The 25,303-nt window shown below is 41.3% G+C and overlaps 1 protein-coding gene across 1 annotated transcript in view; it reads left to right on the top strand.

Moving 5' to 3' along the window:
* Positions 1 to 17,034, top strand: part of whd (carnitine O-palmitoyltransferase whd) — a 454,516-nt gene extending 437,482 nt beyond the window's left edge. The window contains exon 17 of the mRNA XM_080283386.1: positions 16,909 to 17,034. Within this exon, the coding sequence (XP_080139512.1) occupies positions 16,909 to 16,992 (84 nt within the window). The 3' untranslated portion in view covers positions 16,993 to 17,034. The remainder of the gene's footprint in view (positions 1 to 16,908) is intronic.
* The last annotated feature ends 8,269 nt before the right edge of the window (positions 17,035 to 25,303 follow it).

Raw genomic sequence — 25,303 nt, 5'->3', positions numbered from 1 at the left:
ATGATTCCAGTCATGAAAAGATGATTGGAATGAGTGAGGAATACCTTACACAGGTGCTGAAAAATGGGATCAAATGCAAAACTATGAATCAACTAAAAAATCATATGTACCATCATAGTAAAGGGCTGAATATAGAGGAGCTATCTCCAGCTAGCAGTGCTATAAGACATCATATTTTGAGAGCATATTATGCAACTTATCAGTGTCTCTATTCAGTCAAGTCAACCACAGTCATTAGATCCCACTCATTTTGGATTTGAGGAGGTTGATGAACTCTTAATGCCAGTACTAGTTCTAAGACCTACAGTATACTGAAAGAGTATGCTATGTGTTGCAATTGTCTAAAATGTATAAGTATTAGGTGCACATGTAGAAGGAAAGAGAAACCATGCTGTAAGTTTGCAAAAGTCAAAAGGAAAAGTTTGATTATGGCACAAGTTGCAGTAATCCATTGGGGTGTATGTAAAATTTAGATGTCTTACTTAGACATGTATGATTAAAGATTATATTATTTCCTTTACAAAGAGATTCGTTATTTCTATCAATTAAATTAGAGAATTTTGTCCATAAAACTCACACTAGTAGAGGAGAAATATATTATCCAGACAGTTTCATTGAACAGTGCCACCCTCCTCAGTGGTGAAGAGGTGCCATTGAGTTATGAAAAATCTCTTGAATGTACATATGTCATTAGCATAGAATGGACGAATTATTATTTTTTTTAACTGAGGTGAGTTTACTTTTTTAAAGGGAATGGTTACATTATCTGTCAATGTACCTATCTATTTATTGCCAGACGCCTCAATCCCGTTCGGGGTGGCCACAAACAAATCGCCTCCACGTCACCCTGTCCCCTGCCATTTCACTGCCCTGCTCCCAACTCACACCCCCCTCTGTCATATACCTCTCCACCCCATCCCTCCATCTCATCCTCAGCCTCCCCCTCCCTCTTCCCCCCTCCACCTCACTCACATACACTCTCTTCGTCAGTCTTTCACCCTCCATCCTCTCCACATGGCCAAACCACCTCAGTGTATTCCTCCTAACGTTTCCTATCACATCCACATCCACACCACAATGCTCCTTTATATTCTCATTTGTCAGCCTGTCTCTCCATGTGACTCCACAGGCTCCTCTTAAATAACTCATTTCCACTGCTCTCACTCTTGACTTGTGTCCTTCCAACAACGTCCAAGCTTCGCTTCCATAAGTTAGAGTTGGTATCACAATACTGTCATGTAGTAACTTTTTCACTTCCATACTCACTTCCCTGTTTCTTATCACTGCTTTCAAGGAACCAGCAACCTTTCTTCCCTGCTGTACCCTTTCAAGCACTTCACCCTCCAAACCTCCATCCTTACTCAACACACTACCCAAGTACTTAATGTACTCACATTTTCCAATTCCTCACCATCCAACCTTGCTGTACATTCTCTGACTTCACCTCTCTCAAAGACCATCACTTTACTCTTCCCTACATTCACCTTTAGATTCCATTTCTTACACACTCTCCCAAACTCATCCACCAAACCTTGCAGCTCTCCTTCATCTTCACTCAACAACACAGTATCATCTGCAAACAACAGTACAGGGAGTTTCCAAATGCTACCCTCTCTCACCAGGGCCACTCCAACATACACTACCCTACCTTGTACCTCTTTTATTACCCCATCCATGTACAGATTGAACAACCATGGAGACATGACACATCCCTGTTTCAACCCAACCTTCAAAGAGAAAAATTCACTCAGTTCACCATTCACACGCACTGCAGCCTTAGCACCATCATACATACTCTTCACGGCATTCAACAACTTCCCATCTACTCCATATATTCTTAATTCTTTCCACAATCCTTGTCTATCCACCCTGTCATATGCTTTCTTCAAATCCATGAAAGCCGCATACAACTTCTTTCCCTTCTCTAGAAACTTTTCCACTAAAGATCTAAGAATGAATATCTGATCTGCACAACCTTTTCCCTTCCTAAAGCCTCCCTGGTCTTCTCCAACTAATTCCTCTGTTCTTTCTCTAACTCTGTCAATAAGTATCCTACCATACACTTTTCCTATTATACTAAGAAGACAGATGCCCCTATGATTACCACACACTTCTTTTTCCCCTTTTCCTTTGTACAAGGGAATAATTATAACTGACTTCCAATCCTCCGGGACTCTGCCTTCCTCCCAGGCCAATCTGCACATTCTCCACATCCATTCTACTACTATCTCTCCCCCATGCTTCAGCATTTCACCACACACTCCATCCATTCCTGGGGCTTTCTCCAATTTAACTTTCTTCATTGCTTCCACAACTTCTATCCTACTGATTTCTTCCTGTCTTCTCACCTCCCTCCTCCTCCCAGCCACTTATACTCACATTACTTCCATCCTCTATGTTCAACAATTCCTTAAAGTGTTCTCTCCATCTGCTCACTTTTTTTCCCTTCTTCACTAGTAATCTACCATTTTTACTTTTCACTCTCCTGCTAACTTCACTTCCACCCTGTCTTACTCTTTTCACCTCTCTCCAGAACATTTTCTTACAGTCCCTCCACTTTACACTCAAGTTCCTTCCAAATTCCTCATACGCTGTCTTCTTACTCTCTCTTACTAATCTCTTCACCTCTCTCTTTCTACATATAACTCTCTCTTCCACCTCTCAGCTTCTTCCACGCCCCTATTTCTCATCCATTCATTGTATGCTTTCTTCTTTTGTGCCACAGCCTGTCTTACCTCTTCATTCCACCACGCTGTTCCTTGCACACCCCTCCGTCTTCTCTTCATCTCACACACCACATCACATGCTGCACATATTTCTTTTGTAATATCCTGCACACACTTTCCACGTCCCCCATCTGCTCCAATTCATATTTGCCCAATCATTCCTCCACTTCTCTCTTATACTCTGCCTTTTTCTCATCTTCTTGTAACCTTTCCACTCACCTTACAAATACTCCTTTGTCACAAATCAAGTTCGCGACATTTCCCTTTTGTGAGAAGCCATGAACTATTAGTGGAAAACTCACTGTGTATCGCTCAGTTAACCGTTTCTCTCTCCATTTCAGGGTATACTTTTCAAAACATTCGTCACTGTTCAAAAGTGACCGATTTAATGCACGTCACTAAGTGCGCTACTGAGCGATACTATTGTTTGTTTATTGTTCGCCCCTGCTTGCCTCAACCGTTAGCCACGCCTTCTTCCGGTGGCTTGTGCGTCCTGCCCATACAATGTATTTTGAAGGCAGTCTAGTTGTGGCTTTGACGGAGAGAGGTCCTGTGCTCCAGAAGTGTGAGAGGTCAGCTAGCACCCCAAGCTCCACAGAGTATCAGTTTCTCCAAACTCCCACCCCTTGGTGATACAAAGCATTCATCGTTCAGTATTTCCTTTTGTTTTCTTACTCTTAAGAGTTTAATTAAGGTGTTTTTTTCTAGGCGTAAGAATTTAGCTTTTGTGTGAGTGAGTGAGTGCGTCTCATTGATTTGATTTGAAATGTAACGTTAAATTTATTTTTTTGTAATCAATAAATTTAACTTCTTTTCCTTGAGCTTAATGTAAAGTAAAATCTTGTTTCATTTCTCCAAATTAAGCTTATTTCCCACATAGCTCCTAGCTCGCATAGACGTTTTACTATTCATAACTGGTACTTAGACCAGTCTTGTTGTATTAACTTAAAATCCGTTGTGCCACCTAAGAGTTAATGCATCAGCAAGGACCTGATATTATTATTAGTATTAGTTATTTATTGTCAGGGGTGAAGTAACTTTCTCCAGAGGCTAACAGTACCAATTCAGCATTTGTGAGTAATTAGTCTTTGCTGTGTACTGTTGAGAAAGTTTATAAATTCTCGTTCTCAGAGAATCGTGCACAAGCCAGCGTAAAGTAATCGTTGCTTGATGTAGCAAGACAATCATTGTCTCTGCTCTTCAATATTATTGAATATTAATATCAATTAAAAAATATTTAAGTATATATTTCAAAAACACCGTGATAATTTTAAAAACCCCGTGACATCCTTCTTCCCGTTCCTCCCTTCTATTTCTCCATCCTAATTAGACCTTGATTCTGGCCACCACCAAGTAGTGGTCAGAAAGTCCACTCCCCCAACCTCTATAAGCTCTTGCATCCATTACACATTTTCGCATCCTTTCATCCACACACACATAATCAATCATTGCCTTCCTTTCATTCAGTTCACCACCCACCCTTCTCATCACTCGCCATGTATACCTGTGGATCATCTTGTGCCTGAAGAGGGTATTGGCTATCACCAACCCCCTCCCAGCACAAATGTCCACTAATGCACTGCCTTTCTCATCTATCTCAGCAGGCACACCCCACTCACCAACTATTCCATCCACCTTCACATTCCCTACTTTACCATTCATATCACCGATCAAAAACACTCTCTCATTCCTTCCAAACTTTTCCATGCACACTTCCACATTTGTCCAGAACTCTTCTCTCACTCTGCTTGCACGATTTTACGTTGGTGCATACACACACTCAGTCGCCCACATTTGTATTCCAACTTTCAATCTTACCCACACAATCCTTGCCCCAACTGATCCATACTCTCTTATGTTCTTCTTCCATCTTTTACTCACAACTATACATACTCCTTCTTTTGCCCTCTCATTCTCACCTACTCCTGCACATATACCCCATCCATACTCCCATTCTCTCACACTCTCACCTCACCATTTCGTTTCAGTTATTCCGCTTACATCAACTTTCGCACCCTCAAGCACCTGGACAATCTCTCTCTCTTTTACCTCATCATTCGCTACCCTTACACTCCAAGTTCCGATAACCATGTCCTTTGTCCAGTTCTTGGTCGTCATCTTTTGGTCAGTCCTTGTCCGAGGCTTATTGTTTGTCGTTTTAGTTAGTTGTTTTCCGGGGAGGGGCACTAGTCCTCCGCCAACTCTTTTAGTCGTCTTTTACAACAAGCAGGGATTCTGGGGGAGTATTCTTGAATATTTAGTACCTGCATGTTATACTAGCATATGAACTACAGTACTTAGCTACATAAAGTCCATCCTTCTTTGCATGTTATACCAGCATGTGAACTACTTAGCTACATAAAGTCCGTCCTTTTTCTTTTAGCAAGATAATATTAAAATGCCATAAGCAAGTCTTCTGAGTATTTATATAATGATTATGCACTTGCAGTGGCCAGGGAAAAATTGAATGTACAAATGTCATTGCCAAAGAAAGGAAGAAGTAATATATTTTCTTTTACTTATTTGGGGTGATTGTGCCTTATATATGTATATACAGTAAGTTGCATTGTGATTAAATATGGTTATATATACATGGAATATTTAGTACCTGCATCTGATATTAGCATATGAACTCTTCATATAAAGTACATGCTTTTTTTTTTTCTGATTATAGGCATTAAAATGCCGTACAAGTAAGTCTTCTACCTTTTTTTTTTTTTTTTTTTTTTTTTTAATCCTACGAGGGTAAGAAATTTGGCGACACGAATAAGCTACTTTTCTTACTTATTGCCAGTCTAACAGAAGTCTACCTTCAATTTTTTTTAATGTTTAACCCCTATCCGCCGGCTGACGTGTATGCACGACAGGATTCAGGGCGTGGAGGGCCGCCGATTGACTTGATATACCGCACTCACCTTCCCGCCACTGTTTAAGAGCGGGCCCATTTTCTGTGATACCTACAGGGTAGGTAGGACCCCCAGGTACCCTGTGGTTGCGCTGTTCAGTTTGTACTCGGCAGTGGTAGTGAGGGGAGCCACGTCATCTTCCTTGACATCGTCCGATTCTGTCCCACCGCATGAAGGGCCGATTGCCTCATCAATCCCCACGAACGTTCAGCCCTTAGTGCCATTTAAAGGGCTTAGTGATAGTGCCATAGGACTTGCTCTTGACGATACTGTCTCCTCTCGTATACTCAGCACAAGTACGTCCTCTTAGGAGAAAAAAAAGCTACCACGTGGAGAGTGAGCTCTCTCACCCTCCAACCCCTACTCGCTCGCCGACGCCAGAGAGGGCTCTCCGACTTCTCCAGGAGGAAGGGACAGTCTACGAGAGTGATGATTTCGGCGATGAGGAGGTGCAAGATGACCCAGGACATCGGGAAAGTGACACGGACCTGGCGGTCATCTGCGGAAAAAAAAGCCGCAGAGCCATTTCCCCCACACTCTCACTGCCTGCTTGCACTCCCCCACACCTCAGCCTATCACTTCAAGGGCAGAATCTCCACAACCAGGCCCTTCGGGAGTGGTGTGAGTACTGAGCAGGTGTGTGGGGAAGTGTAAATAGTGTACAGCTGTGCAGAAGTTTGTGTATTTTCATAAATGAGTGAAATGTGTGATATTGTAAGTGAATTATAGAAAATGCTAAGGTATAAGTCTTTTATAAGTTCTACAAGTGCATATAAGTGATTTATAGTAAGTGCAGTACAGGAGTTGATACTGTTTTTTGAATATTGGTTAGAAAATTATTGGATATACCTTGAGTTTGCCTACCTGTTACCTGAAAGAAAACCACATGTGAGCGGGCCACAATGAACAATACCTGCTTCGGTATACCTAAATTATTTCACTCATTACTCAGGGGGATTGTGCCAAATATGAGCATCAGTGTATCTGTGATGTGAAGTACAAATAATGTTAGTTGTGTGAAACATTTATATGATTTTCACTGTAACCATGATTAGTACAAAGCAGTCTGATTTACAGTACAAATAATTACCTCATACTCTACGATAAGGCGTGAAAGAACAACAGCATTTACTTGTCAAAGTGCAATTACCCGTAATCGTGATGTAAAGTGCATTTCTAAGGGTCTTAGTAAAGGAGAAATAAGATTATTTACGGAAGAAGTGAGTACAGAAAAACGACAAGATATTTCTTTTCCCACACACCTACGGGGCTTAGTGAGATGGTGGTGTGGGTGGTAAATCCTTGGGTGAGCTACATGAACCGGGTGATGACTCATTTTCACGGGGTGAGTAAGGAGTAGAAAAAACGAGTTGAATATTCCGCATTCCAAGGACACTCGGCGAGTGTTACAATCACCACTCCAATCAGTGCTGCCAACGCTAGCCGGCTGGGCCAGTGCCATGGCCAGTGGCCCGCACTCGGAGCCGCGTGCCAAAACATGAAAAACCACTTGTCTTCAACTCATCCTTACTCATCGACAGGACCACCCAGAGACCTCGGGATACCTTCATTGGAAAGAGGAATAGTTGGTGAGTCTTATGAACTTTCATTGAATTCTCTAGCTATTATAGTTTGGCAGATATAAGGGTTTGAAGTAAGGGTATTTTTTTTCCAAAATCTCGGAAATCGCCCGTAGGGAGGCATGTGCTGTGGCCGGGAACCCCCCGGCGGCTAAGGGTTAATGATATAGTTTATTAATGTGAAGAGCAACTTAGGGCACATTTCATGCACGTGACCCTCTCAGTACAGTTATCCCTTAACATCCATGAGGGTTAGGAAACAGAGACACCCGCGAATGTTAAATATCCTTGGATATCTGCTGCCCCCCCTAAAAACACCTCTGGACCCCCCATTTCCTTATATAACTAAAGAAAAACCGTGTGTGCATGTTTACAACCACTTTATTTAATACAAGAACACTAAACAACTACTTTATTTAATACAAGAACACTAAAAGTTAAAAACAATGAATAGTGTACTCCTGCATGGCCTTTTCTGACTACTGTGCTCATCCCAGCTCCCTCCAAAAGGAAGAGTGTTACAGTATATTTTATTCACTGGATAATGCCATTACTGTACTAAAACAGCCTTGAACTGTGCATGGGATAATGTTACAGTGTCAGCAGAGTTCAAGAAGATAATTTTTTTTTTTTTCTGTAGCCATCCGCAGATTCAAAACCATGTATGTTAAATCCGCGGATGTTAAGAGATGACTGTACAGCCAAAGGACTATCTCTCATATACCTCTCCATTCCATCCCTCCATCCCATCCTTGGCCTCCCCCTCCCTCTACCCCCCCTCCCTCTACCCCCCCTCCACCTCACTCACCTACACTCTCCTCGTCAGTCTCTCACTCTCCACCCCCTCCACATGGCTGAACCACCTTACTGTGTTTCTCCTATCACTTCCTGTCACATCCACATCCTCAACACAACGCTTCTTCACTTCCTCATTTGGTCAGTCTGTCTCTCCATGTGACTCCACATGCTCCTCTCAGATAACTCATTTCCACTGTTCACACTCTTGACTTATGTCCCTCCAACAAGGTCCAAGCTTCATTTCCATACATTAGAGTTAGTATCACAATACTGTCATGTAGTAACTTTTTCACTTCCATGCTTGCTTCCCTGTTTTTAATCACTGCTTTCAAAGAACCAGCAACCTTTCTTCCTTGTTGTACCCTTTTAAGCACTTCACCCTCTAAACTTCCATCCTTACTCATCACATTACCCAAGTACTTAAATGCACTCACATTTTCCATTTCCTCCTCATCCAGCCTCACTGTACATTCACTGACTTCATTTCTCTCTAAGACCATAACTTTACTCTTCCCTGCATTCACCTTTAGATTCTGTTTGTTACACACACTTCCAAACTCATCCACCAAGCCTTGCAGCTGCCCTTCGTCTTCACCTAACAGCACAGTATCATATGCAAACAACAGTACAGGGAGTTTCCAAAAACTGCCTCTCTCATTAGGGCCACTCCAGCATCCACTGCCCTACCTAGTATCTCTTTTATTACCCCATCCATATACAGATTGAACAGAACATGGAGACATGACACATCCCTGTTTCAATCCAACCTTCAAATAGAAAAATTCACTCAGTTAACTATCCACATGCACTGCAGCCATAGCACCCTCGTACATACTCTTCACAGCATTCAACAAACTCTCATTTACTCCATTTATATACTTTCCACAATCATTGTCTATCCACCCTGTCATATGCTTTCTCCAAATCCATGAAGGCCGCATACAACTTCTTTCCCTTCCCTAGAAACTTTTCCACTCAAGACTTGAGAATGAATATCTGATCTACACAACCTCTTCCCTTCCTACGACCTCCCTGTTCTTCTCCAACTAATTCCTCTGTTATTTCCTCAGCTCTGTCAATAAGTATCCTACCATATACTTTCTAAGAAGACAAATACCCTCATAATTACCACATACTTCTTTTTGTCCTTTTCCTATGTACAGGGGAATAATTATACCCGACTTCCGGGACTCTGCCTTCCTCCCAGGCCAATCTGCACATCTTTCACATCCATTCTTCTACTGTCTCTCCCCCATGCTACAACTTTTCACCACACACTCCATTAATTCCTGGGGCTTTCCCCATTTTGACTTTCTTCATTGCTTTCACAACTTCCATCCTACTTATTTCTTCCTCTCTTTTCACATCCCTCCATCTCCCAGCCATTCCCCAACCACTTATACTCGGATTACTTTCATTCTCTGTGTTCAACAATTCCTTAAAATGTTCTCTCCATCTGTTCACTTTTTCTCCCTTCTCCACTAGTAGTCTACCATTTTTATTTTTCACTCCCTGACTAACTTCTTTGGCACCCTGTCTAACTTTCTTTACCTCTTTCCAGAACATTTTCTTACATTCCTTCCACTTTACAATCAAATTCCTTCCAAATTCCTCATCCACTCTCTTCTTTCTAATCTTTTCACCTCTCTTTTCCCCTCTCTCATCTGTCTGTCAGCTTCTTCCGCACCCCTGTTTCTCATCCACTTACCATAGGCTTTCTTTTTTTTGGCCACAGCCTGTCTCACCTCTTCATTCCACCATGCTGTTCCTTGCACCCTCTTTCGTCTCTTCTTCACCCCACACACCACCTCACATGCTGCACAGATTTCCTCTGTGAATATATTGCACACTCCTTCCACATCCCCCATCTGCTCCAATCCATACTTACCCAATCGCTCCTCCACTTCTCTCTTATATTCTTCCTTTTTTCCATCCTCTTGTAACCTTTCCACCCTCCTTGAATAAACTACTTCCTCCTCTCCTACCCTTCCTCTATTCCCACATTTCATTTGAACCCTGATTATCACCACCACCAAGTGGTGTTTTGTGAGAGAATATTTGCTTCATCACTTAACATCAGTGATTTCCATTCTTTGCTCAAGTCTTGTCCTTCTTTAGCATTCATTCCAGACATCTTGGCAGATATATCTTTGATACTTAAACATGACATTAGGCCTATGTGAAATATTTGCCACTAGGCAAAAGTGGATCTAATGACAAATTCATAAATTTGGTAACCCAGTGGTCAGCAGATAAGAAATATTCTATACCTTCTTCTAGACATTGCAGGATTATATTAGAATTGTGGTCTCCCCCCCCCCCTCCCCCAAGAGTTGAAATCCATCCTGAATGGTCATTGATTTCAGACAATAGAAGAGATAGAAGAAAATTCGCCAAGTGCACTAAACATATGCTTTCTCATGCGTATGTAACTCAATGACTATGTGACATGGTGTGATGAGGCTAGTGTTAGACAAAAACTCAAAGTTGCTGCTACACAGTGCTCCAGTTGCAGTCACGCTAGGCTGGCTTGTTGGTATGCCATTTAAAAAGTTTGGTTTCCTTTTGTACAGACCTTGTAGATATGTTCTTTGTTTTCATTTTTTGAAGGTTCCAACATGCTTGCATGCATCAGCCCTGGTTACCTAATGGCAGCTCTCCATGCTCCTCGATCTCTGGCAGTCTCCCTGTTCAGTCCTTTAACCATGAGGTCACACTTAATGACCTTATCGGAGGTATTTTTTGGTCTACCCCTCACATCCTCATCCCTAATATTAATGCTTCTCACTTTCTGCATCCAATTATCATTCACCATCCTCTCCACATGCCCAAACCACCTCAAGCTACAGCTCCTGCAAATTGACTTAGGATCTCCCCCCACAAGGTATGAAAAACACAGAAATCATAGCATATCACAATGTTTGTTCATGAAATGCCATTCATTAATATGAAATCATGTTTCCATTGTTTTTCAGGACCAGTTGGATGCATTTTGGCATGGAATCACTTAGATCTCTAAAGTAATCTAAAGACATTTCATTGCACCAAACATTTGTCAGTTCAGTCTTGAGGTTGTCCAGATTGGGTGTCTTCTTCTCTGCTATGATTTTCTTCATCTCCAGCAGTTTTCTATCGGATTTAGATCTGGACTGTTGCCAGGCCAGTCGAGGACCTCAATCCGATTATCCTGAAGCCATTTTGTCACCTTTCTTGACTTGTGACATGGAGCTGAATCGTGCATGAAAAAGTCGCATCCATGAATAGCAAAAAAAGTTTAACAAATGATCTTTCAGAACTTGAATGTACTGGCCACCATTCATCATCAGGTTCTTAGGAAGAAAATAGAAGCCTCACCTTCCCATTTCACCTGAGAAACATTCCCATACCATTACTGATTGTGGGTGCTTAACAGTCGGCACCATGTAAGCAAGGTCATATCGACTGCGGGAGGCAGGGCGACGAACCTTGGCAGAACGCACCTGGAACACTTGAAATGTGCTTTCATCAGAAAAAAAACTTTTCTCCACTCATTCGATGTCAAGTGTGCATACTTCTTGGCAAACTGAATATGCTGCCTCTTCATGCGGTCAGTGAGAAGCGGTTTCCTGGCTGTGGTGCGGCTTGGCAAACCCAGCTCCTTCTGCAAGCGGTTTTGGATACTTCGAATTGAGATGTCTTGTAACAGCTGGGGATGCATTCTTTTCAATGCAGCTGCTATCATTCGAGGATTCTTGATTACTTCCCTCTTCAGAAGCGTATCTGTACCTCTGGAAGTCATCCTCTTCTTTCCACCGCCATGCTTGTGCTCTGGTACGACATCAGGTGGCATGCTGCGCACTGCAGCAAGAATCTTCTTGACGATTGACTTTGCACGTCCAGTATATTCACAAATCGTGTTGATAGGGACATTTTCCTACCTCCATGCAATTATATGGACCCTCTCATCCCTTGAGCCGTACCTTCCAGGCATGACAACTTGACTCTAGGAAAATAACAGGGCAAACAGTAATGCATACGAATAAAGAGGGAGGTGCAAGCTTGGAGCAATGTGAACGTATACAGGTAAGCCCTTAATTCACGCGAGGGTTACGTTCCCAGACCCTTCGTGTATGTGGTAAATTCGCGTATACATTCTGCCCTTGTGTGCACAATTACGCATGTCTGCTAAGTATATTACATCTGAATAATACTGTTTATGCACTACATACACCTTATAAACTATCATAAAGTATGAAAAACAACAAAAATGTAAGAAATTTAACACAAACCTGACAAGCACAGGCGTAGATGGAGACACTTCAGCAGTCTGGTGCACAAACCCTCACTGCCTCCCATATGCTACATTCTGCCTTCTTTATTGTTCAAACAGTTGACTCATTCACCCCAAACACACGGTTCCAAGCCAGTTCACAGGCGTAGGTGGAGACACTTTAGCACAGTCTGGTGCACTAGCCCTCACTGACTCTCGTATGCTACGTTCTGTCTTCTTTATTGTAAGAACAGTTGACTCACCTCAAACACACGGTTCCAAGACAATTCACCACGAAGTCAATTAACCACGAAGTCAATTCACCATCAAAAGATGGACGATTCCCTGTCATTCTATAAATATACTTATTACTGATTAATTAATACTTTAATAACTAATTTTCTGGGGGATTTTATAACTCATATTAGTAAAAAACTAGTGTACTGTACTTGCTAAATAAACTGGTATGTAAATAAATGACAGGGAATTGTCCTGACGGAGAATTGTCGCCGACATTCCTCCTTCCTCCCTTAAGTTTGTCCAACACTTTAACTTTCTCTGTCAGCAACATCACTTTACGAGTCCGTTTTGGTGTGTTACCACATGCATCACTAGCACTACGCTTATGCCCCATGTTGACAGACAAGGCAAGCAATCACTGGAAGGCAGAAAAATAAGCCACAAATAACGATTCGCGAGTCATGCATGGTTCGACCATCGGATTCAAACTGCCTGTGTGGTGCATGGTAGACAGACCTCCCACACACATACATACATATATGTATGCACACGGGCAGCTGGTAGGCATTTTTATATTTTATTTATTTCTCTTGTATATTAAAATTATTTATTTGAATACTATAATTTTGTTTTAATTAGTGTACGAAAATTTCGTGGATAACCGAAATCGCGTGAAAAAAGTTCGCGTGAGTTAAGGGCTTACCTGTACTCTCACTCTCGCTTCTGGGCAAGCACTGACGTGCTGAGTGTTTCACCACCTCCCACCAACACCAGGGGAGTTGCCAGTTATTTCTTGGCCCCAAAATTCACTTGGTAGAGGTGGAAACACAATGCAAAGACAGACAACTCTCCCATAGCAATTCAGCGTGTAGGTCCTAAGTCAATTTGTGGTGGGTGTACCTCTCCTCGTCAAAACACCAATACACCCCAGTCCCATCCCACCTCTCAACACTTCCATCGTAAACCTGGCCCCCCCAGGCCTTGCACTCAGGATCTCACTGCACTTCCACCTGATCCTTGTCATCTCTCGATGTTTAAGCCCGCAAATAGCCTTTACCTTTACTGCCCAAGTCTCACTACCATACAGCCTTACACTCCTAACACATGCTGCACACAAAGATCCCTTAGCACGTAGGGAGAACCCTCTCAATATCAGGAGAGGCAACAGCTCCCTGAACTTCTTCCAACCACACCTCACCCCAGCCACAGAGCTAGTTCCAGCCCCACCTCCAGCACATAAAATGCCTCCCAAATAACAAAACTCTTGCACACATTCAAGAGACCCACCAGCAAGTTCAATCCTTTCATGCCTGACAATCTCCTCCTGCTTTCCCCAACACGCCACACACATAAAATCAGCATTATCTCACAGTGTACCTCTAATACCACAACATCTCTTATGCACCCACATATCACGAACACTGCACAAGATGGAATTACTTCCCACACCCTTGTGGCGTATTGCACATGGCCACTTTCTCTCTTCTTTGACGGAATTACTTCCCACACCCTTCTGGCATATTGCACATGGCCACTCTCCCTCTTCTTTGACAGTACCGCCACCAGTCGTAGATATCATCACTTTTGTTTTATCTGCATTTACTCTTAAGCCCTTGTGCCCCATACCATCTCTCCACTACCTAAATCTTTCCTCCACCTCCCTTTCATTCTCTGCAATCACTACCAAATCATCAGCATACAACATCTCCCATGGGAGTTCATTTCTGAAGTCATGTGAGAGGGCTTCAGGTACCATGATGAACAACAAGGGACTCAAAACTGACCCCTGGTGTACACCAGCATTCATGGAAAACTCATCACTCAAATATCCATTCACTTTTACATGGGTGTGAGCACCCACATACATGGCCATAACCACCCTAACCAGCCACTCCTTGATCCCAAACTTTCTCATTGCCCACTTCACCACTTCTCTAGGGACTGTGTCAGAGGCCGTCTTCAAATCAACAGAAACATTGTACATTTCCCTTTTCTTTCCTGTATAATTTTATTGAAGCTGTCGAACAGTGAATATGGCATCAGTGGTCCCTCTACCTGGCATAAACCCAAACTGCATCTCATCAATATTCACTCTTTCTCTAATCATACCGTCTAGAACTTTCTCCATTACCTTCATGATCTGATCTAAAAGCTTCATACATCTATAATTTCCTCATTCCAGGGCATCACCTTTCCTCTTGTACACATTTACAATTACAATTTTCAGCCAATCATCTGGGACAATACACTCATAAGTAATCCCTGTACTATCCGGATGCCCACTATCCGGACTTCCCATTTACCGGACATTTTGGGCCCGGGCCTTTGGAACCAAAAAAAAAAAAAAAAAAAAAAAAAAAAAATCCGACATTTTTTTTCCGTACTTTGAAATTGGCGCGCAGCACTGACCAGCTGCGTTTACGCTCGCTGCTTGCTTCCCCCATCCCTCCTGGCCTCCCCAGTTACCACCTAACTACCATCCTGACTAGACACTCATTCCGTGGATGCCGCACGTGCTCATTTTTGTAAATAAACAGTGAATAAACTGCAGTACCTCACCACTAGACCACATGGGAATTTACAGTGTTGTGCAGTGTTATGAAAGTAGAATTCAGAGTGCAAAGATTAAGTACAGAGTGTAAACTGGTGGTTGAAACTGGCGTGGTGCAATCAATAACAGTATGTGCAGTGTTAACAATTATAACTCATAGTGCAAAGAAATAAGTGCAGCACAACACCAGATTACTGTATGTGCTTCAAGAGCATTTTCACCACTGCCAGAGTCTCAGAGGAGGTGGGTTAACCTTCATAACGAATGGCCACGGACATGTTGTAAGTACCCTATACACTGCTAAATATTTTCCATGCTTCTAATTCCTCATTCTCTGGTTACTTCTCATTTATTTCATACTTTCTGTCCCGTATTTGTGTGAATAGGGTCTTAGATAGGTGCTATGCATGTCCGGTAGAGAGTTATGTAGGTGGTTTTCTGAGTTAGGCTGGATTAGGGTCCATAAGTACCAGTCCAGATGGCAGGGGCCCACTATCCTGACAGACCCACTTTCCTGACATGCATTTGGCTCTGTTAAATCAGATAGTGGAGGGATTACTGTAATCATATTTATCAGGTCAGCGACTAACCCCAATCTTATATCTCCTGAGGCTTTCAGCCACCTAGACACACCTGCTGCCTTCCCCATCTGGATCCTGCCAGTTGCCTCACTCACAGTAGCAGCATCAGTCAAAGGCCAAGAGCCAAACTCTGGATCTGCCAGCTACAAATCTTCCCTGTTCCAGTCAGAGTCCTCATTCAATAACCAGCTATAATGCTCTCGCCATGCGTCTTTAATATCCTCACCCTTCGCCACTACCCTTCCTTCGTCATTCTTCACACACTGCTCACCTATAATATCCCAATTCTCCCACTTCACCTGATTTGCCACCTTAAATATCATGTTTGTTTTTTGCAAAAGCTTTGGCTAGTCTTGTTTTTACCATTAATGGGAAGTATAGCTATTCAGGAGTATTGAGGAAAAAGAAGTATGGAAGTACTGTTGAAGCAAAACCATTGGCGGAGAAAAAAAAAGTTTATAAACTTCCCCACCCAAATTGGAGAAGCAGCTCTTGCATCCTGGTAACATTCATAAAATTGTTTCTACTTGAGCCACAGACTTTTTTTGCCAATATGTAGGGATGTTAATTGTCTCCAACTTTCTCTTGACATTGTGTTGTGAAACAAGTATATTTCTATCTCAAAAGGTGAAGTGAAGAAAAGAATTTAGTGAATTAACTATTTATTGTGCCTCAGCTGGTCTTGTTTACACCACCAACAGGACGTACAACTATTCAGGAGTATTGGGGGGAAAAAGGAGTATGGAGGCAGATGCAAAACTGTAGGCAGGAGAATAAATAGTTATAGACTTTTGGCATGTGCTTATATGGCGAGGTTTGGGTGCGGGAGGTCACACACGGCAAGGGTGGGGTACTGAGTGCACAGCTGTAGTTGGATGCAACTTTGATCTTTTGGTCACAAGAAGGTTAATGTACAGTTGAGCTGCCTTCAGGTGACTACAGTGACAAGCCAAATGGTTTCATGTAGGCCAGGAAACCTTATACTACATTAGGTGGTAACAGTATAACCAAATTGACAATTGGTGGTCTAATAGGTTTAGGTGCTTCAGCTGGATGTGACCCATAATGGTTTATCTCTGAGAGATGGTTAGGATTTATGGCCAGCATAATGCCACTCATGAATGAGCAGATAATTACTCTTTTGCTAAATATGTAGGAAGTACCCCAGCTCCAGATGCCAATGCTTCTGACTGGGCAATAAAGGATTGGATGATAAATAGATAGGTAATAGTTATATCGAAGGCAAAATGTTTTATGTTTTAATCTTAATTTTTCAGGATTCAAAGAGGTTTGCTCGGCAGATTGAAAAGGCCCTATGTGACATGCGGAACCTTTTTGAAGCGCTAGCTGGCAAGAAATAACGGAGACTATGGCTGTAAGTCTCGGTATATGTCCTGGCCTCCATAATGTCTAAGTTTGGCTGGGTTGGTGTGGCTGCTGTACAGAGAAATTGGGACTGGGTTAGTATGGTATGTGCTTGCAGATGTTCATATGTGAATAGTGTAAATCAAACCATTTGTTTCAAGTGTGGCAAAGTTGGATGCTGCACAGCATTCGTCCAATAAGATTGTTGCTCAAGTCAACACTAAGAGTAATCTCATATTTAAGAATATACTTGATATTAACAAAAATTTGTAATTTCCACCTTGAGTTGTATCAGTTCATTTTGTTATCATGTTACTAAAATCTTGTCAAAGAACTGTTTGATGTACAGTATTTTAGTAGCCACCAGAAAGTTTTTCCCTACCATTTCATTGCAACTTTTAAGAGTGAATGGTCTTAAATAAAGGAATTGTTCTGGTTGCTTATTTTATACATACAACTTGTGTTCAAGCAGATATTTCTCCATCAGACCTCTCCCTTTGCATAATCCAAGTTGGAACAAATACAGGATTCTGCTGTTTATGGTACTTTTGTTTGTTATTTGAGAATATCAGATTATTGTCTGTCGTAATTGTTTATGGTTGCAGAATCTTGGTATCTCTGATAATGTACTTATTTGTTCTTTATATTTGAAGCCCCCCAAATTTCAGTATACTTTAACAAAAAAACAGCAAAAACCTCAAAGAAATGGTGATAAAGAATGCACTGGTGGAATGAAAATGTATTATATTAATATTTATTTGCTTTTATTCATATTATCATTTTAATTGAAATTACAGTTTTCAGTGTATGTGCATGTAGAATTATTTTTATGTGACCCAACTGACAGAGAGATCAGTAAGTACAGTACTTACAAGGTAGTATCATACAGCACTTCAGTATAATATTCAGAGAAGATTCTGGAAAAATAACTTGTAGCACTCATTTTAATCAGATAGTTTGTTAGTGTATATATTCAGAGCTTCTAAATCCTTTTAAGTTATGGCATGTGAACATAAACGATATTGTGACACTAAAAATAGTCCATCAGCCCCTTCTTTATGTGAGGTCTTGGCTAGATAGAAAAAATTGTTAATTGGTATTCCAAGAGGATCAGGGAAGTTGAGGCCTCACATCTTATATGCAGGTTTCTCCTGCATTAAAAAATAAATTGTCGGTAGTCAGAATGAAATAAGTACATCAATCTACTGAAGGGGTAAATGCTGAAAGATACCACTCTGAAGATTCCACAGTAGCTCTTTTTCTTCACAGCAGAATAAAAATACATTTTAGGTATATGCAGTCTCAGGTTAAGTAGGTTACTACTGTATAAAGAACATGATTCCAGACAGTTCCTTCATTTTGAATTTTGTTGTGTGTATAACTTCATTTACAATCTTACTGACATAAAACTAGATCCCACACGTCTTTCACATGTGCCGTGTCATCATTACTGATACAATAGGCATGGCTACAGATAGAACCCCTCTTGCTTGTCTGAAGTTTAGGAGTACATAGTTTATAATTTTTTCTTTATAACTGATGAAAAACTCCAAATACACTGATACAATGAGCTTTCAGGATCAAGAAGTACCATTGAAAACAACCGTACAACTAGGCAGTGTTGAGAACTTGATTGTTTGGAAGCACAGAACCTACTTATCCACAGAAATAGGGCACATCTTATATTATTAATCATGTACATTACAGCAGTTTATGTACACAGGGTCTTGTGCCATGTGTTATCAATGCAAAATGTTTTATAGTCATGGTGTAGATAAATATTACCTGTAGTCACTTGAGAAATGTTTTATGGTCTTTTATTTTTCTGATCTTGCTTGACAGTTAGTGTTATATATATATGAGTATTCTTACATGAAATGATTCTGCATTAAGTAATCTTTGTATTTAACATAAATTCAATAAATATTCATAACATGCTGGCCTGAACAATGTGAAGGTGTCTGTGGAATTCAAAAACTGTATTTTTCAAACTAGAAATCTTTGGTAGTTGCTAAATGAAGTTTAGTTGGTCAAAGCTATTATGAACCTCCAGGTGTTTTATCTAACTGTGTAATTGGTTAATATAGTTTTCCTGTGGATGTTATGTCTAATGGTATGAGTAAAACCCTTTTCATACCTGAATCAGATGTGACTAAGAAAATTGACTTGTACATGTAATTGCAGTACTGTGTTGTATTGGAATGTGTCGTGCTTACATCATACAAGTATGTGTGGTCAAGAGTTTGAGGATTGTTTTTCCTTCAGTCCACAGGTCTGCTTTTTTTTTTTTTTTTTTTTTAATAGAAAATAATTACTTAGGTTGTTTAATGCAAAATCATTACTGTATAGTCTTTTAAGTGTTAATGTTGAGATATGATTATGTTGTATAGCAAAGTTTTAACAATTGTTAGATGTTTTCAAAGCTAAAAGTATATGCTTATAGGCAATTATAAGTATTTCATTTGAAAAATAATTTTTTAGTAGCTTATAGTTCTCTGATTTTATGTTTTAAGAATCTCATGTATTATGCCTATTGTTGATAACTCCAGTCACCATCCTGAGAGCTGTTTTTAAAAGGACAGCCCAACCAGGTGTTCCAAGCAGTTGGAACATGAGTGTTGGATTGGGTTCTGGCATTCATACTGTATATTTAAATGTACACCTGACTCAGCTCTCATGCCCATCTTTCCCAGTAGCAATAAATCACATCATTCAGGAGAGTTAGGCAAGCATTGTTTCATTTTGATTAATATTGTAAGTACAGTACAAAAAAATTGTTTTAAAAGGACATATTCTTGAACTCTTATTGTGGTTGTGAACAATATTTTCTGGCAGCTACATTGTCATGTATCGGAAGGGTTGTGTTCTAAAATTATTTACAGTTTTGTTGTGTGTACATGATGACACTGTTAAGCAGGCTGCAGAAGCAGATTATCAGAATTACAGCATGATTATTTATTTATTCCTTTCCAAGTGTACAGAGTAAGATGAACTATTGGATATTTATTGTGTTACATCATTCCATTTGAACCACATTGATGAAAGTTTTGTTTAATTTGTATGTCTGGTCAATTTTTCTGTGTCGAGTTTGCATAGTTATAGTGCAAGAGCACTCTGGACTGACGTAATCAAGATGAGAAAAGAACGAACAATCTGAATCGTAAGTAAGCCAGAGGTAGGGATTTGTAAGTAGTACTGTATATTTAATCCAGCCAGTTTTCAAAATGTACTGTACATCAGTGTAGGTATTGTGTTTCATCTGTGGCTAAAGCACTGGGAACTACAGTATACTAATGAGGATGAGTTACTGGCTAGTTAACCATAGGCATCACTGATAGGCACTACATGGCGACCTTTGATTGAAATAGGGTATTGTGTTCATTTAGCAGGTAGTCAGCGACCATCAGCACTGGGAGATACTACTGTTAGAGTGAAGTGTGACTAAACACTGGGCAACACACAACAGTGATCACTTGTAAACAAGAAACTGAGCTACAAATAAACTAAGTCCCAGCCGAGACTCACACAATTACATATTTTACTAGACATCTAGTTTCCAGCAACTGTTGGGAAGTATTTAGCTGGTTGTGGTGCTTCGTTAAGCTTCTAGTCTGAAGAAAACCAGCTGTATCATGGGCAACCCAGTTTGACGTTGTTAACCCCTTCACACCCAATCCCATTGTAAAATCTGTACCCCATGCCAGAACAATGTCAGTGGCAGTCTGGGAATAATGCAACAATCGATGCCTTCAGCAGTCAAGGGGTTGAAAAGAAGCCTAGCCTATTTAACTGATTATTGATGATTTATTAACAGACAATCATTTTATATGGCACAAAACTCTATTCTCATTTTACAGTATTGATTCTTGAGATTGGCTGATTTTGGACATAAACATTGTCATTATTCAGTATCATAATGAAAAGCTATTTACTTAGTGCACTTGATTATACCTGCAGTTAATGCAATTATACCTGAGTAAATTATGCCAGTTTGAGGTTAAATATAGTTTAAGATACTTAAATGTACTAGTAGTGTTAAACATTAAGAAACTAAGCTATGGAGTAATTTCTGACTAATTATTTACAGTGAAATGCCACTTTTATAGACTACCAGTTTACAAAATTATTATTTTGTAATGGGTATGACCAGCAAATAAAACTAATTTACATTTTCATACATTAATGTTAATCGCAAAACACTGAAGATGATCTGTATGTACAGTAAATTATGGATTAACCATCAGCTGTTCTCTTTGGCTGCTGATACAACATCAGGCTGACATTTTTGTAGCTTTAATCATTCCTTGTGACCATTGTGTCATAATGCTGTTTCAGTGTATATCTCTGAATCTGAAAGATGGTCAGCTTAATGACTCCACACCTCCAACCCTTAGCATTAGTGCAGCCTGTGAGGATTCTGTTGTAAATTTCTGGTAAAAATGATTAAAAAAAAAAAAATCATATTCAAGGAATGAACTGTGCCCCACTCCATTCTGTGAAAGTGGAATTTAACTGTACATATTAATTGGGATTGGCATGTGAAGGTTTCACTCATTTATTTATGATTTTCTTCTTGGGGTAAAATTAACATTTCATGAGAGCACAAATAAATGTTTGGTGTTGAATCAGTAATGGAAGTTACAGAATCACATGTATGTAGACTGCAGTAGAGCAGTTTTATAATTTCCTGGATTTTGAATCATGATATTTACTTCATTGAAATTATTTGCAAATGCAGTATATGGTCTTCTGTGTACCTTAAATTGTCTATACTGTAAGTTGATTTCTTGAACAGTACTGTATAGTAATGGGCCAAACCTACCAAACCTTCCCCGATATTAGTGGCAGTTTAATCCGAGCCATATAATGAAGTATCATTACTTTCAACTGTGCACAGTTAAACAGTAGTATCCAGCTAGTCTGTTACATGAAGGTACAAGAGATAACCACATTCTCTTACTAGTTTTTCTTGCTGGTTTGATTGTATTCTGTGTTCACTGCTGCCAGCACTTAGAAGTTAAAGTAATCCCTCAGTTATCCAGACATCCATAATCCAAATGTTCCATTACCTGGATGCTGTGATTTGGCTGTATGAAACCATCATATTTACATTTTTCCATTTTATCCGGACAAAATGTTTGTGTCCTTGTGGAAGCAATGGCTGTGTGAACATTTTTGCCCGCCTGAGCGGGATTGGCCATGCTGCCTGGCTCGGCAGTTTGCCCAGAGTCCACTAGAGACCCCCACTCGGTTGTTCCCAGTTTGCACCCGGCTAGTGTGTAGTGAGCAGCTCCTCCTGGCCAGTTGTTACGGCAATGCACGTGGTGGCTTTTGTTGTTGTTCCGTACCTGCTTCAGGCCTTCCCATTCCTTGCATGCCTCTTCATAGTGTGTGTGATGATGACCCTCCACCAGGGAAAAAGAAGAGGGTAGTGCTGACTCTGGAGAAGAAGCAGGAGATCCTGGGTATGATTGATGCGGGCTGGTCGACTTCCTGCATCTTGAAGGAGTATTATTTTCCATGCTTGACCACGGTAATTGCTTGGCTCTGGTTTATGGGTCTGCTTGACCAGATAGAGAAGTGTTAAACAACAAGAACAAGTGTTGTACAATGTGCTGTAGTCACCTTTTACAATGGCTTGCAAAGTTAGGTTATCTACGAAGGAGGGCCTGGGGGAGAAGTCCATTATCTAGACAGATCCGCTTTCTGGACATGCATTTGGCTCTCTATTACATCAGATAATTGAGGGATTATTATACTGTAGGTACTTTTTCTTGTCTCTATAGACCATAAAAATATAAACAGTACTGTACTATATTTTTATTATTAACATGCCAGAAGTTTCAGGTAATCTCACAAAGGTGCCTCAATTATCAATGCAATTTTCCCCCGCATCAATGCAATTATATTACTAGAGGTTTATTATAGTAATGTGTTCTTAGTGTTATAGCATACTGTATAATGCAGACTAGAAGACGTCAATGTCGTTATTAAACAAAAAACCCAATTCTAAGTGTTTCCTTTCCTTTCATTGAGGATATGGCGAGTGAATGTTAGAGAACATGGTGTATGGAAGCAATTTTGTTAAACAATTGACAGAATTGAAGAACAAAAACTTGGTGAAAAGATCCGTGTGACAGTTGCTTCACACCATTTCTTCCCTGCTGATTTTATAATGATGATGGCAAAGATGATGTATTGGCATCAGCATTGGTTATGTCAAAATCAGCCAACTCTGCAACAGTCAAGTTAGCATTGGCCAAATATTGCAAGTTTATGACAAGTCAGTGAACGATGGATACTGGTGATGCTTAACATTTTCATCCTGAGGTGATGTCTCGGCAAAGTGAAACATAAAGCATGTCATCAGGCTGAGGAGGCTACAGGTGAAGTAGGCTAACAGGTATGCAATAGCCAGGGCTGGGGTCAATTAATTTTTTACAATTCATTTCCAACTCGGAATAGAATTTGAATTAATTCCAATTCAATTCATTTGTAAAAAAAAAAAAAATCAATTCATTATGGCTGATATTTAAAATGTCTTCAATTCAAAATAAATTTTAATCTACCCAGTACCATTATTCTAACAGAAAGAAATAAAAATGGAGTGTCAAACTAACATCGTTATTATTATCAGTCTGGCACACTGACAGGAACTGAACTTGTAAATCCTAAATACACTTAATTAAAACATGAATTATGCAGGAAACAGTTTCTCAAATGAAAATTAATATTGTAATGCTAGGTGTTTTGGGGTCGGCTTCCCGTCCCTCTAATGCCTAGTGTGTAGCTGGGTTCTCTATCTAGACCAGAGCTTAGACAAATAAGAGAGAGGCAGGACACAAAAGCTCAGGGCAACAACCTTACATGTGTATTACTAAATTCTGCAGTGGAATGGGTAGATGTCATGAATACAGATATCTATCTATATACCTAGGCTGCTTCCCCCAAGGAAAGGGAGATAGCCGAGACAGGACGACACACTTCCCAGTTACTCATTCATTCAAACACATTCATTCACATCTTAGCCCCAAAGGGGAGAAGGGACAGATCCTCACCGCATCACACCGCACAAGGGTCAACTGTGGTCAACTGGACAATAATAATTCTTAGGCCTGGATATGGGTTATTAGCATCGCGCAGGATACTATTCAGGTCAAGGTCAGGTAAGCTGAATAGCACTTAGGGCAGAGGGGTTATATACTATTACTGCAGGAAGTCCAAGTTTTATATATTGGTGGAGTGGGTGGGACCATTTCACTGTTGGTAATTATTGCTTTGGCACTGGGGTCTGTGTATGATCTTATTATGATGCGGCATTATTAGTTGGTAGCGTATTCACTGTAATACCTGTAGACCCATATTTCACTGCCTTGCCATGTCCACGGTGTCGCTGTTACTTTACTCACTCCATCACTCTTTTATATTGTCACTGATGCTCTTCTCACGGACTTCCTTTATACCATTAATTCACTGCTCTGCCTTCACTTCACTAGGTCATGGACACTGTGCTTTCACTGTCACTCTTCAGGTCTGGGCATCATGGCGGTCAGGTACAAGGGCGGCAGAGGTGACTCAACCTCACTACTGACGGGGCTGGGTTCTGCCGGGGGCCTCTGTGTTCAGGGGCCACGGGACCACACAGAGGGACGTCCTCTCTTGTTCGGGGCTGCTGGTGGCGAAGGGTCCCGCACTTTCGGGGCTTGGGGCCGAATAGCTGCCTGAACTTCTCGCTCAGGCGCCTGACGGAGGATGAAGATCTCCAGCGTTTGGGTGTAGGGAGGTCCCACCCGGGGGTCCTGGGGGTGGTCTGGAGGTTCCGAGGGCTGCGGTCCCCAGTGTTCGGAGATGCCGTCAGGAGGGGGCTGCGGCGTCGGCCTACATCGGGGTCTGTTAGGTGAGTCCTCTCCGGATCCGGCTGCAGGGAGAAGAGCCCGGTGGAAGTCACGGGGCCTCTCCAGTACTCCTCCAGGCTGGGGGCTCCCTCTGGGTCGTAGGATGGGGGAACAAGAGTCAGCACATGACGGAGGAGCAGCTACCAGCCGTCTCCTGTTGTAGGGCCCGGCTACAGGCTGTGGCCTTCTGGGGAGGCAGCTGCAGGCGCTGTCGCTAAGGCCCGGCTACTGGCCGTGGCCTGGGAGAGGAAGCGGCTACAGACCGACTCAGGGGCACCTTCAGAGCAGCTGCAGGCAGTCTCCTGATTCCCTCTGGAGCAGCTACAGGCCGTCTCCTGCAGGAGGGTTGAGCGGCTACAAGCCGTCTCTCAAGGGGCACCTTCAGAGCGGCTACAGGCCATCTCCTGACAAA

The sequence above is a fragment of the Coenobita brevimanus genome, chromosome 97 (assembly GCF_032717465.1).
Source record: "Coenobita brevimanus isolate Jiangsu-jjx chromosome 97, ASM3271746v2, whole genome shotgun sequence".
Taxonomy (NCBI): domain Eukaryota; kingdom Metazoa; phylum Arthropoda; class Malacostraca; order Decapoda; family Coenobitidae; genus Coenobita; species Coenobita brevimanus.
Note: the sequence above shows the minus strand (reverse complement) of the source record. Positions and strands in the feature narration are given on the sequence as shown.